Source organism: Cupressus sempervirens, chromosome 4, assembly GCF_028749045.1.
Source record: "Cupressus sempervirens isolate cs-2001-9-10 chromosome 4, ASM2874904v1, whole genome shotgun sequence".
Taxonomy (NCBI): Eukaryota; Viridiplantae; Streptophyta; class Pinopsida; order Cupressales; family Cupressaceae; genus Cupressus; species Cupressus sempervirens.
Genome location: NC_143121.1, coordinates 433633322 through 433647408, shown reverse-complemented (window position 1 = coordinate 433647408; position 14087 = coordinate 433633322). Strand labels below are relative to the sequence as shown.

Sequence of the window (14087 nt, the reverse complement as noted above, 5' to 3'; positions counted from 1 at the left end):
CAGAAATCGGCCTCGGCAGCAAGGATAGAAAGTTCAATTTAAAAAAAAAAACACATGTTTTATTTGCTTTCTAAGTTGACTTTCCTCTTTGTTATAACCCTAAAGAGCCTTCTATTTGCTTAGTATGAGTAGAAGAGAGGAAGAGTGAGAGAGAAGAAGAGAAAAGAGAATCCATAGGTTTCCAACCGGCAAGAAGGAAGAGCACCAAAGAGATCAGAAGTCCATCTGGGGAGGCCATAAATTGCATTGGGAGCATTAAGGAGTCAATATCAACTCTCCTCAACTCATTTGCAAGAGGTAAGTGTTGGTTTTTTTTTTGCATGTTAGTGTAGTATGCATTTTTTGTTAAATTTTTTTAGTGTTCATTTGCAAATCTTGAATGTTTTTTATTTTTACTAAATTGCAAACTAGGGTTTGTTGTTTTGTAATTTTTGTTTATTAGTTGCAAACTTTGATTTTTTACATGAATTTTTTTATTGCAGCAGCCCTTTGCTTTCATTTTCCAATTTCCACAATGGGTAAAAAAGATGAATGCTGGAAATATAATGAAGAGTTTCTTGGGAGAACCAAATATCAAACAAAATGTATATTTTGCAAAGAAAAAATAAATTCGAGAGGTATCTATAGATTGAAATACCACATTGCTGGCATACCTGGCCATGATGTCACAGTTTGCACTCATCAAACCGCTGAGGCAAAATGTACTTGTTTAGTGGCATTAGAAAAAATTGAACAAGACAAGTTGACTAAGAAAATGCAACTTGAAGGGTTAAGAGGTATTGGCTCCCGTGCTCCCACATCCGCAACCGCATCTACATCTGCAAGTGCATCTGCATCAGCTTCCGCATCCGTAGGTTGTGTTGGAGAGGGTTCTTCTAGGCCTCCTTTTCATCCTAGTGCTAGTGCTCATGTGAGTGTTAGTGGTAGTCGGTCTCATACTGAGACAGAGTCCAACACCAACCTATTGCGGCCTAGAGTGCGGAAAAACAGAATGGATAGTTACTTTGTGCCTCGCACTACTCCTGGCTCCCAACCCACACTTGAGGGCATGGGTTTGAACGAGGAGATTCATGATGCTGCCAGAAAAGAGATTTGCAAATTCTGGTACTTTTGCAACATTCCATTTATTGCAGCCAGGTAATTGATTCTTTTTTCTTTGTTATCTTCAAAGTTAAAGTTAAAAGTAAAAGTAAAACTTTAATTATATCTACTTGTTTTATGATTTTAGTTTTTGACATCTAAATTTCTAATCAATATCATTATCTATTTGTGACAGGACTCCTTATTGGCAGAACATGATAGATGCAGTTACCATTTGTGGGCCGGGGTTTAAAGCCCCAACTGAGGTTGAGTTGAGTGGATACCTCCTAGAGGAAATGGTTGAGGATATGAGGCATGAGCTTGAGGACAACCGAAAGGAGTGGATCGAAAAGGGTTGCACCATCATGACTGATGGTTGGACAGATAGGAGGGGAAGAACATTCCTCAATTTTCTTGTATCCTGTGGAGGTGATTGATCATTCTACTTTCCTACATACATAATTTTGAATCGTGATTGACTATTTCAAATTTTGATTTGTTGATTGCTAATAGTAATTATAATTCGTTGTTTTGTTACTTGTAGGATATACCATGTTCCTCAAATCCATTGATGCTTCTGCTCATGTAAAAAACGCCACATACTTATGTGAGGTTATTGAGGAAGTTATAGCAGAGGTGGGGGAACAACATGTGGTGCAAGTGGTGACGGATAATGCAGCAAGTTATGTTGCTGCAGGTAAACTTTTAAATTTTTAAGTTTTGAAAATAAATTTATTTGAATTTTGAACTTTTTCTAATTCTAACTTAGAATTTTTAAGTTTCCTAAGTTCTAACATGTTTGAAATTTGAATTTCTAATTATCTTAAAATTGTTGTAGGCAAACTTTTGATGGAGAGGCACCCCACCATATTTTGGTCCCCTTGTGCAGCCCACTGCCTTGACCTCATGTTGGAGGAAATTGGCAAACTTGAGTGGGTCAAGTCATGTGTGGAAAGGGCAAAAAACATATGCAAGTTTATTTATAATCATTCATTTGTCCTTAGCACAATGAGGAAGTACACAGGAGACAAAGAGTTAGCTCGTCTAGGGATCATGAGGTTTGCCTCGAATTTCATCACCTTGCAGTCCTTGTTGACATCAAGGGATGATTTGAGGAGCATGTTTGTTGGGCGGGAGTGGATTTCATCTTCCTATGCTACGACCACTGCAGGGATAGATGTGGTGGATTGCATATTTGATGATGATGGTTTTTGGAAACTTGCTAGAGAAATCCTTAAGGTAATTTTATTGCAATTTAACATTTAATATTTTACAGTTTACTATGCTAATTGTTTAATGATTTAGTTTTACCTTAAGTTATATTATTGAATTATTCTATGTTTAAGTTTTGACTCAAATTTTTGTTTTACTTTATATGTAGGCCACTGAGCCCCTTGTATCTCTCCTACGAACTGTTGATGGGGAGAAGCCCTCTATGGGCTACATATATGAGGGCATGGATAGGGCCAAGGAGGCCATTAGAGCTCAGTATGCAGGAGTGCAGGAGAAGTACGCCCCTATTTGGGACATCATTGATAGGAGATGGCAAAATCAACTCCACAGACCCATCCATGCAGCAGCTTACTTTTTGAATTCGGCATTTCGTTTCCGTCCTGACTTCAAGGCGGATGAGGAGGTTCTCACCGGATTATATACAGTGATCCAGAGGTTGAGTACTGATGAGGATAGCAGTGCTGCAATTATTGAGCTTGATAAGTTCAATAATAAAGAAGGGCCACTTTTCTCTAGCAGGGTAGCCATAGATGCTCGGGAAACAATACAGCCAGGTAAAAATTAAATAATATATTCAATGTTCATGAATCTAGATTCTAAACTTAAAGTTGATTATGTAATTTTACTAAGTTGCCGGTTCGTGGTTCGGTTCTGGGTTCGGGTTCGAGAACCGGTTCGCTAGTTCGACGAAATTTTGGAAAGGGGTTTGGATTCGTTTGGGTTTGTTAGTACAAAAAATGTAAAAATTATAAATATATATATATATATATATATATATATATATATATATATATATATATATTTTTATGAAGCATGAGTTAAAATTAGAATGTAACATAGTACCATAAACACATTTAAAACTTTAAAACAGCATAAACAATAACATATCAATGTATCATGGTGAGCATACCATCATATAGTAACATAATTCAATCAACTTCAACATCAAAGATGAAAGATTCAAAACATTTAAAATATCAAGTTCAAGTGTCATTGTTTCACGTTCAATGTTTAACAGTAACTAATAGAATGAAAATCTATTAAAATTCTGAATTTCTAGTTCTAAGTTCTTCATTCTTCATCTTCATCTTCTTCATATTCATCTTCTTCTTCTTCATCTTCTTTTTCATCTCCTTCTTCGCCTACGCTATTACTTGCACCAAGGCCAATGGGATCAGCAGCAGAATCAACAATGGTATTGGCATCAAAGTTATCAAAATCATCAATTGTAAGCGCACCAGTGGAAGCATCCAAGTCCGCAATCTCTGCATCTACATCTCACTTCTTTGTCTCCCCTTCTTTGTATTCTTGACTCTTGTGTGAAAGAAGGCGCAAGTTGTTATGCACAAATACCAGGTTCTCGGCTTTTTTTGATTGCAACCTATTGCGCTTCACCGAGTGGATGAAAGAATAGGTGCTCCAATTTCTTTCTGATGCAGAAGAACTAGCAACCTATAAAGACAACATAGGGTAGGCAATTAAAAAGGAATTAATTCAATCTTATTAAAAAATTCTTTTGAAGATAAAGTGAGCTAATTTAAAAAAAAAAATAAAACTTACTTGTGATATAACTTTGATTGCAAGGGGCTGCAATTTTCGGAATTTTTGGCCATGGAGGTACCACCAACCATGAGCATGCTTCTTGAACCGATGACGAAGAGCATCATTACTTAGACCTCTAGCATTGACAAATGCTATGAACTCATCCATGATTACATCTCTTATATCATCATCAGCAAATATTCTTCTAAATGCTGCTTGGTACCCGTCAGACACTTCCATATCTCTGTATGGTGGCAACCTTCCTGGTAGATCACAATATTGTGAGCTATAGTATTTGGGGGTCAAGGCATAGGCAAGCAAATGTAATGGAGTGGTCATTTTGTTCCATCTTTCATCAATAATTTTTTTGCACTTGTTTGAAAAAGGTCTCTTGCGGATCTTGCTCCTGCTCATTTATAACTTGCCTGATCTTCTCAATCATTGAGTCTATGCCATCATAGATCTCTCCAAGGCAAGGCCTATGCATGTCAGTGTACCTAAGCATGCTCATAATGGGCTCGGTGATCTTAAGGAGATATTCCACACGTTCCCACCATGAGTCAGCCAATAGCCTATCCTTTATTTTGTTTGCCCTTTCAGTGTTCTTTTGCTTCTATACACCCCAATTGTTGCTGATTACCATACCTTGAAGTGCATCTTTCACTTGCACAAGTCGTCTTAAGACGATTATATGTGATGCAAAATGGGTCTCAGCAACCTGTGACATAAATTAGAGCAAAAAACAACTATTAGATACATATTTTAGAAAACTAAGAAAAGTATACACATTGGCAATTGCACAAGTAAAATATGAAAAATCAGAAATTGTCAAATATTAAAAATTAAATTACTAATTTGAGTTCAAGTTCATTTACCTTCAATAGCTCCAATTTTGAGTAGTTCCTGAAAAGAGATTGAGTCATGTGGTGGTTTGTGACAAACATTTGTATGTCCTCGGCCTCTTCATACACTGTTTTGATCCACTCAATTTGGTTCCCAATCTTTTGTAGCATAAGATTGAGTGAATGGACTGCACAAGGTGTCCAAAAGATATGTGGATATCATGATTCAACCAACAAACCTGCTGCTCTACAATTCTTTGCATTGTCCATTATGACTTGGACAACGTTTCTTGCACCCACTTGTTCAATGGCCTCAATTAAGATATCAGCAATAAATGGCCCATCTTTTACTTTGCCCTCACAATCCACCGCTTTCAGAAACATTGCCCCTTTAGGGGACACCGCAAGGACATTGATCAAGGGACGGTTCCTAGAATCCTTCCAGCCATCTGAAACAATTGTCACCCCTGTCTCAACCCATGAGTCCCTTATGGGCTTCAATTGATTTTCAACCCGTTGGACCTCATCATCCAACAAGGTGGTGCGCACTTTCTCATAACCGGGGCCACAATACCCTTTTGGAGCTTCATTGGCACCCCTCAACATGTCCTTCCAAAACAGAGAGTGGACAACATTAAAAGACAACCCATTTGCATAGAGGCATCTTCCCACCTTAATGTCAGCAATATCCCGAGCCTTGTTTTGAAAAGAAGTTTCTATTGGCCCCTTTCTTTTGTGTACAATGGGGACAGATTCAGTGTCAATGTCCATTGTAGTATTGAAGAAGGGATGGTCTTGTACAATAACATCTGAGGGGGGCTGCATTCCCTTAGCTTTTTTACTTTTATTGCTACTAGTATCGAGTTCTATTGCCATGTGTCCTTCTCTCTTCTGCTGCCTCATGCTCTTCAATATATTTTAACACGGTGTGATTTGGTATAGGGACACCATTTTTGCCAGGGCATTTCTTGACTCCTCTTCCAGTATAACCACATAGATGGCCTACCACACGATAATAAGAATTATTTCTTTCTACATCACATCCTCGACATCTCCAACGGAATGCACCACCTCCTGGAATGGGTTTTATAATGTCTACATACTTCCATAGAGGAGAATCAGAGTTGGTTTCCATTCTTTGTTCGGTGTTGCCTATTGATGAAGAGGTAGATGACATTACTTTCGAACCTTTCCCTATGGCAATAAATTACTAATTAGATATATGTTCATAATCTATATGCAAGAAAATGACGAATTTTGAAATAATGGAAAAGATTCAAGAACTTAGAACATATGAAGATTGAAAGAGAAATGAAAAAAAAATGGAAAAACTAGAATAAAACAATAGTAAATGGAATAAGATCTTACCTCTTGGTCCTTTTCCAGCCATTGCAAGTTTGCAAATGTGTATAAATGATGCACAAACACTTCAAGAACACCAACAAGTCAATCTTCAAACTCCTCCTTGCACAACCGGATGCTTGCTCAATAACTTATGTGCTCTCCTTCAAGGCAAAACAACCTATTTAGAAACAACAAATGACTATGAGAGAGCAAAAAACCAATTCATAACACCTTTTTAGGGTACGTGGACCCCAAAAATTATTAAAAAATGCAAATAAATAACTTTAATTTCGCGTCCGTGGGCGGGTTCTTGGCTGGGTTCGAACTTGGTTCGATTTTCCCAGCCTGGTCCGCCTGGGTTCGAACCATGGTTCAAACCAGGATTCGAAAATCGAACCCTAGGCGAACCGTGGTCGAACCGGACCCGAATCTCGAACCGGTTCGAACCAGTTCGAGGTTCGGAGGGGGGGGAGGGGTACCCGTGTAACTTAGTAATTTTAGAGTTAACTTGTAATTTGTAATTTGTAAATGAGACTAATTATTTTTATTTTCCCTTATTTTAGATAGATGGTGGCAAATGTTTGGGGCCACAACCCCAAAACTTCAAAAAATTGCCATTCGTATTCTGAGTCAGCCAAGCAGCGCTTTTGGATGTGAGCGCAGTTGGTCCATGTTCGAGCACATCCACTCAAAGACGAGAAACAGGTTGACAGTGCAGAGGTTGAATGATCTTGTCTTCGTTCATTACAACCTCCGTCTTAGGATCAGACAGATTTTGGGCATTCACTCCTCTCCGATCATTCTGGAGGAGATTGATCCAGAATCAGAGTGGCTCACAGAGGTTGTAGATCCAGTCTTCACTGAGGAAGACCGTGCGTGGATTGACCAGGTGGATATAGAGGCTGAGGCAGCTAGAGCACGTTCTTCAGGCATTGGTAGACGCACACGTGCACGCACAGACACAGGCCCTAGCGACGTTCGTGAGCCCATCTTATATGCGGGAGATATGGCTCGACAGTCCTCTAGGACCTACATTAGACGCCTTGCTACTAGGCAGACTGGATACTCAGAGGCTGAGGCTGAGGCTGTAGCCGAGCTTGAGGATGATGTTGAGGATGATGATGACTATGAGCCTGAGGCTTGAGCTGGAGCCTTGTTTTTATATTTTGTTTACAGATCTTGATACTGAATCATTGATAGACATATGTTTCAAACTTTCATGGATCTTCATCTTAGATTCTTACATACATTTATGATTTGATGTCTTATGGATCATCTTACATACATTCTATGATTTAAATCATTATGATCATTTGATTTCTATATACTTCAGCTAGCCTACAATTTACATTTTAGATAACATAGTTACGTATGTGATGGATTTTATGTTCCATGTTTATGTATGTTAAGTTTTAACTTCTATTTGATGATGTTATAGTGTGCTTAAGTTATATTCAATAAAGGGTGCATGAAATAAGTTTTAAATTGTTAAAATCTTTAAATTTAAAGGGTTTTTTCAAATTTGCCGATTCATTGCCGATTCACGATTCGATTCGGCCTTGCCGATTCCGATCCAATTCTGATTCACGTTTCTTTGATTCTTCTACTCGTACCCAAACTTGTACTGGCAACTTAGATTTGAAGTAGAGCACAAGCTTGAGTTAATAATTTGGCATTCAGGACTGAAATTTGTTTCTGTGCCACTTGAGTATAATTTCCTGGAATGGACTTCAGCACAGTTTTGGTAGCATAAGCCATTTTGATCCTTTGAGTTTTGGTGTAATATAGTAGTAGAATATGGGACTGTGTGAAGAGATGTTGAGCTGTTTGATTGCCCAAATATCAAATAAGTGCAATTTCAAGTCCTCACACTTTGGTTTTTCTTTTTCAGGACCTATGATACATTGTTGTTTTTTAATTTTTTATGATAAGCCAGAGATTTTTTTAAGCTTTAGCCAACTTTTGGATTCCCAGACTCAGTGGCATAGCTTATACTGTTTGCATCATCTTGTATTTGTAGTAAAGAATTGTACAGAGCTATAACTGTGCAATTGCTTTTCCTTTAGTACCCAATTTGTTATGTGTCAATCAGGCAAAAATAGTATTGTTCAAATTCTTAAAAAAAGGTAGAAATAAACAATCTTTTTGGCTATGTTGTCAGTCCAGGTTTGGCAGTTAATTGTTTTCTCCCCTGGGTTTGGTATGGCTGGCATTTGGTCATATATATGTATAGAAATATACATTATTTGCAAAATATGTACAAAATTAATTATAGAAGACAATTGATAATTAATAACTCAATGACATTTTCAAATGTTAAAGATAAATCAAAGTGGATTGTAGTTACATCTACCTAAGTTGCTGATGTGGGTTTGGGCATGGATGCAGGTGTGAAAATCAGGTGCACGGATGCACGATTTTTTTTTGGGAGTTTTGGATGCGTTTATCTATCTATCTACACACACACACACACACACACACACACACACACATACAAAGAAATGCAAAAAAAATACAAAACTAAGTCATTTGATAGTATGATACTTCATCATTGATCAAGATAAATATCAAATGCTAATTGATAGTTCACAAATATTTAAATAACTAATAAATCATGTCATATACTTCTATGTTCATGATTTCAATGTGAATCAGAAAATCCATGCAAACGTGTAAGGGACTGCTGTAGGTAGTATAGCTCTGTCTGGAAGAAAATAGTTAAGAACAGAGCTAGTGTTTGAGGCAGTTTAACCCTCAAACCTGATTGCTAAACTGCCTGCACCATGAGCATTCAGTGTGATCAGACTGGATGCTGCAGCACATGTTCTGTGACTCTAATTCAAATCTGTGCTTGCAGGAGTCCCAGGTAAATAGTTGCTTCTTTCTTTTAATTATCGCCCTTCAATAAAGAACGTTGAGTAGTGGGACTGCTGCGAATAGCCCTCTAATGGTGAGTGATTAGGCTTGGTACTGTCAATTGTGATGATAACCCTTATACTGGGTTGCTAAGTAGATGAATCGGACATAACCCTGATGGCACCTCAGATTGCAGTTGTGTTCTGTCATTAAAATGACAAACCTCAGGTCAAATCAATAGTAAGCAAGGAAAATTCATATTGAGATGCTCTGTGGATGCTCTCCAGTGTCTCCACAGCGTATCCAGAAGGCCTGTTCTGTGCTTTCTGGGCACCTCTGGAGTGCATCTGCATCCGCATCCGGCATGCCAGGAGAGAACCAGTAACTAAGGCATTAACACATCAAATGTTGTAATCATCATATTGCTCTTCATTGAGAACATCAATGTCATCAGCTGGTTCATTAAAGGCAGGCCATGCTGGTGTCACTCTCACTAGCTGCACCATGCAAATGACATTATATAGAAGCTCCATGCTTCTCATTCTTGACTGAGACTAAGGAAAGCTGTTTCTCAAGTTTGAGTTTTTCAATATTTTGTTTCCTTAAAAAACACTTTTTCTGGGTCTCAGGCTTCAGTGGATTTCTTCCTTTGGGCCTTTGTATTTGGCTTGGGCTCCTGGATTCAACTTGGGTATGTTCTTATGTACCCGGTTCAAATCTAGAGGCCCAACGCAGGACCATGGGCAAATCAAAGCCAGACCATTAAGGGGATCAAGATCTGGTCGAGACTGGTTCAAGTTTGGCCAGGGTTCATGCAGAACCTGGTACATGGCTATCTGGTTGTGTAGGAGCAAAGAAGTCTTAACATTTAGTTTTGCTTGCTTGGACTGCCAGGGTCTGAAGCAGTCTAATCATGAAGTGAAGCATTGAAGAAATCTTATTATAATAGTGTCATTCTAAATTTTGTGCTACAGTTGGATTCTAACAAGAAATCAATTCAAATTTCATATGACTACTGATTTATTTATTTCTCCTTTAATAAGCGATTCCTTTCCAACTAAAGGATGATGTAAGATGTGTCTAGGGCTTGACAAGAACATGTATGTTTGTCAAAAGAGAAAACTCCAAGATAGCTGTGAGTTTGTGTACAGTCTCCATGGAAATCTTCCTGCAAATGCCTATAATCCAATTTCAACATATTGGGTAATGTCAGTATAACAGAAGATAGATTAGGATGTTGAACTGTTGATGTAATGCCTGTGATCCTTCTTACAGTGTCAACTAGTGCATTGGTAAGCATCAAATTTTAAAATTAAACAGCTGCAATGATGGAGAAGAGTTGAACACTAACCACTTTGATAGGAATTGGGATGGGAAACTCTATAGTTGCATTTTGAAAAACTTGAACTGTTATGCATATGTTCAACAGGCAGATGCAGTGGTGCTCTTGTGTTACATTATTCATCAGTCAATACCATTTGTGTATTTTTTGCTGAGTTATCTAGGAAGGCCATGCAAAGGGAAGTAGAATTTGAGACAAGTTTATAATGATGCAGATGAAGAAAGCTCACTTCATGAGAGAGAGAGAGAGAGAGAGTTAGTTCATTGGTGTTAGCATAACTACTAACGTAGCATAATTATAACCCAAATTTTGCCACCAAATTGAGTTATAATGGTTATGGGTTCTCAAGATGTGTTTAATTGGTAACGAGACTTTCTACTGTTCTTAGCACCATTAAAAAGGTATTCCCTATTACCTTCTGTTATCTTACAATGTAACTATAATGCCACATGTTTTTGATTCAATATTTGAGCATGCTTTCTAGTTATTAAACTATGTAGTTTTGAATCTAGTTTTTGATGAAGGGATTTTGTTATGATCAGATGGTTTGTGCATGGCAATTAGTAATTTGGATATGATTAGAGGAGTTTTAGTCCTCTTTTGGCCAAATTTATTTAAAAAATAAATATTAAATGAACTATTACCTGCAGATGCATATAATGTCATCCCTCTCTTGTTTAAAAGTAAGTCCAGTAACGAATAAGATTGTTTCTAATATCTTTAATGTTTATTTTGTAGTGCTTGAGACTTCAAGAAAAGGGCGATATGTATACGAGGACATGGTTTCCATGGGAATAGATGCAGGGAAAGAGCTACTTGAAAAGGCCGGGCCATCATTTTTCAATTGGTAATATCCAGTTTATAAGTGAAATATTATTATTTTTGGACACAGAGTTTATAGAGGCTGAAGCCCGGCATTCATTCTTCTTATGCCAGCTCTTGAAGTATATAGAGGGATCTTTTTCCTTTAATTGTCCTTGGCTTATTTATAAGTTTAAATAGTTAACAGTCTTCTTTTGATCCCAACAAATCTTATTTATGGAAGCTTTATTTCAAACGAGTGTTAAAATGTTTTTGTATCTTCTATGATTCTGAATTTGTGTGCTGCACATTGGCACATTATAACAATTGCTGTTGTAAGTTGAAAATGTTTATGATATTTTGTCTAATTAAGTCATGTATAGTATGCCCTAATCTTGTTTATTTTAAAATAATTGGTATTACAAATATTTTAGGCCCATATATAAGTATTGACCTCTCTATTTTAAAATGAATTGCCATAATTCTCAATGAAGAATCCCACCACATTTTAAGGAATGGAGTTTCACACTTTTGCTCTTGGGGGCAGGTAAAGGTGAAAGCTGTACACAATCGTTTAGTTGAATAATGATTTGATTGTTAAATCATAGAAATTTAACAACTAAAAAGTGATGCTATTTTAAAATCATTATGTTTTTTAGAATAGAGCTGCTACTGATTATGATTATCTGCTTTTTCTTCAAAACTAGATAGTTTGTTAGCAGGTGTATTCTGTGCGCTCACATATTGTTAGAAATTTGGCGAGCTGTGTGTGATGAGTGGATGGATGGGTGAGTGCCTTGGAAATTGATTATCTAACCTTTTCATAGATACAATAGCAAAATAAGCCCTCTAATGCAGCTTCAGTTCCTTTCAGATACTACGGAGGTGGTATGTGGGGCATTTTAAATTTTGATTGTAATCTTAGGACCTCTGTATATTCATGGAGTTTTTTGGTATTGTTATTTTGACAGCAATAGTTTTGCAATAAGATTTTCAAAATGTACACAAGATACTTGGAAATTGATTATCTAACCTTTTCATAGATACAATAACCAAAAAAGCCCTCTAATGCAGCTTCAGTTCCTTTCAGATACTACGGAGGTGGTATGTGGGGCATTTTTTATTTTGATTGTAATCTTAGTACCTCTGTATATTCATGGAGTTTTTTGGTATTGTTATTTTGACAGCAATAGTTTTGTAATAAGATTTTGAAAATGTACAAAAGATACAGCTAATAAGAAAAAATGACTGACATAATTACATGGGGATAAAAAGAGAATTAAGTCATGAAACCAAATTGAGTTAATGGAACACATTATACTGGTGGGTTGGGAATGACTATTTTTAATTAAGTAAACTTTAATATTGCAGTAAATCAATTGCAAAATCCACATATATAAGAGACACATGATACATGGAGACTCATACGAAAAAAACCACAACAAATATTGCTTGTACAAAAACTTCTTACATATTTTGTAGGCATCTGCCATCTTGATGATATGTAGGCACGATCCCACTGAAGACAACTATCACCCAGCACTAAGCACCAACCTAGCAAAGACACCAATCTTCTTTAATGAGAGGCTCCAACCTTCCAATCTGCACAGGAGGCACCAACCTCCAAATGAGTAGTATGATAACAATGTGATCTGAAGATGTGTTTCTGACATAAGTTTGTTGGGATAAGGTGACTCAACCTTAGGATATTTTATTGGTCAATTATTTATGCATTTTTGGAAAGATGCTAAATGAGACCAAATCTTCTACAAGGATAGACTTCGAACCAAAATCAGAAAGTTTACCTTTTTGGCATATTCTCTTGGATTTGTTTTTATGCAAGAATTGTGCACAAATGAAGTTTCTAATAGGTTGTAAATACATTGAATGCAGATGCTTTAAAAACCATTCAAAATTCTATAAATACAATGTGTTGCTGAAGAGATGTGAGAGAGAGAGAGATGGGGATTTCATTACACAAAGTTATGCTGTCAAATTTTCTCTAGGTTGGAGCAATATGTAAATCTCCACATGAAGGCTGAAAATGTATTTTAACTTGTTGAAAAGTACATAAGCTTGATGTTTTTTAGTGTGGGGTTTTTTACATGGAAAGATTTTCCCCATGTGTACTTCTGTGTTTTCTATCATGTCCCATTCTTCTAGTTTTATGTTTCTAGAATATTAAATATGTATGTTTTAACGTTGCTGAAATTTGTTAGATTAATTGTAATCACTTTCCTTTAAGGCTTAAATCATGACAAATCAAGTATTCTGTTTCCACTTTTATGACATAGTAGTATGTACATGTATTTACTTATTAGAAGCTATTGAAGAAACCATTGGTTACTGGATGTACATACTAATCTCAGATAACTTTCCGGGATGCTCTTGTTTCCCTTCAAATTGGTATTAGAGCTTAGTTTTGTGAGTTGCATGTGAACATTCAGAGTGTTTTTGGTTCTCGATATTTCTTCTATTAATATATCTTAGCTTGCAGAGCTTGAAGGAATTTGTTTTGAAAGAATTGACTAATAATTAATCTTTTGATGAGTGAAAGTCTTGTAGTTGATTTCATTTTTCAAGGGACAACAAACATTTTTTGAAGTATGGCAAAGATAGAGAAAATGGAGTTGTTCATGTTGAAATGACATTGATCTGAGGTCTTGGTTGATAACAGAATAATTCCTGATGCATGGCATTGGAAGGTGTCTCCTTTGTTACGTGAATTGCATAGAGGCCATGCAGTTGATCATTGGATGATCTGGAAGCTTCTGGATAGCCTATCTCTCTCAAATGCATATGTTAGTAGTAGTTGTGGAGTTGGTCTACAAGTTGGCCTAGAGTTCCTGTACTACGTTTTTCATTTGGATGATTGTACTTTCATGGCTTGGAATCTTGTTTGTTGGTATCGATTCTCCTTAAGAATCTAGGGTGATGATGATCTATGACAATCCATTATTCTTGGTTTAGTTATTTAGTGTTTTCAGGCTTTTGCATCATCCAAATGAGAAGTGGGTGTGGATGTGCATGGTTGTTCTTGAACAGAG

At 36.8% G+C, this 14087-nt stretch overlaps 2 protein-coding genes across 2 annotated transcripts in view; both read left to right on the top strand.

The window, feature by feature from the left end:
- Window positions 1–11416, top strand: part of HEMC (hydroxymethylbilane synthase) — an 83979-nt gene extending 72563 nt beyond the window's left edge. Inside the window, exon 5 of the mRNA XM_089825403.1 lies at window positions 10978–11416. Coding sequence (XP_089681529.1) covers window positions 10978–11090 — 113 coding nt within the window. The 3' untranslated portion in view covers window positions 11091–11416. The remainder of the gene's footprint in view (window positions 1–10977) is intronic.
- LOC149561872 (uncharacterized) lies at window positions 391–9827 on the top strand. The gene is made up of 8 exons (XM_089824165.1): window positions 391–1137; window positions 1277–1509; window positions 1625–1777; window positions 1919–2319; window positions 2462–2867; window positions 8899–8907; window positions 9185–9278; window positions 9527–9827. The coding sequence occupies exons 1-8, from the start codon at window positions 464–466 to the stop codon at window positions 9825–9827; spliced, it is 2271 nt and encodes a 756-aa protein (XP_089680291.1). The 5' UTR covers window positions 391–463.
- Window positions 11417–14087: the final 2671 nt, after the last annotated feature.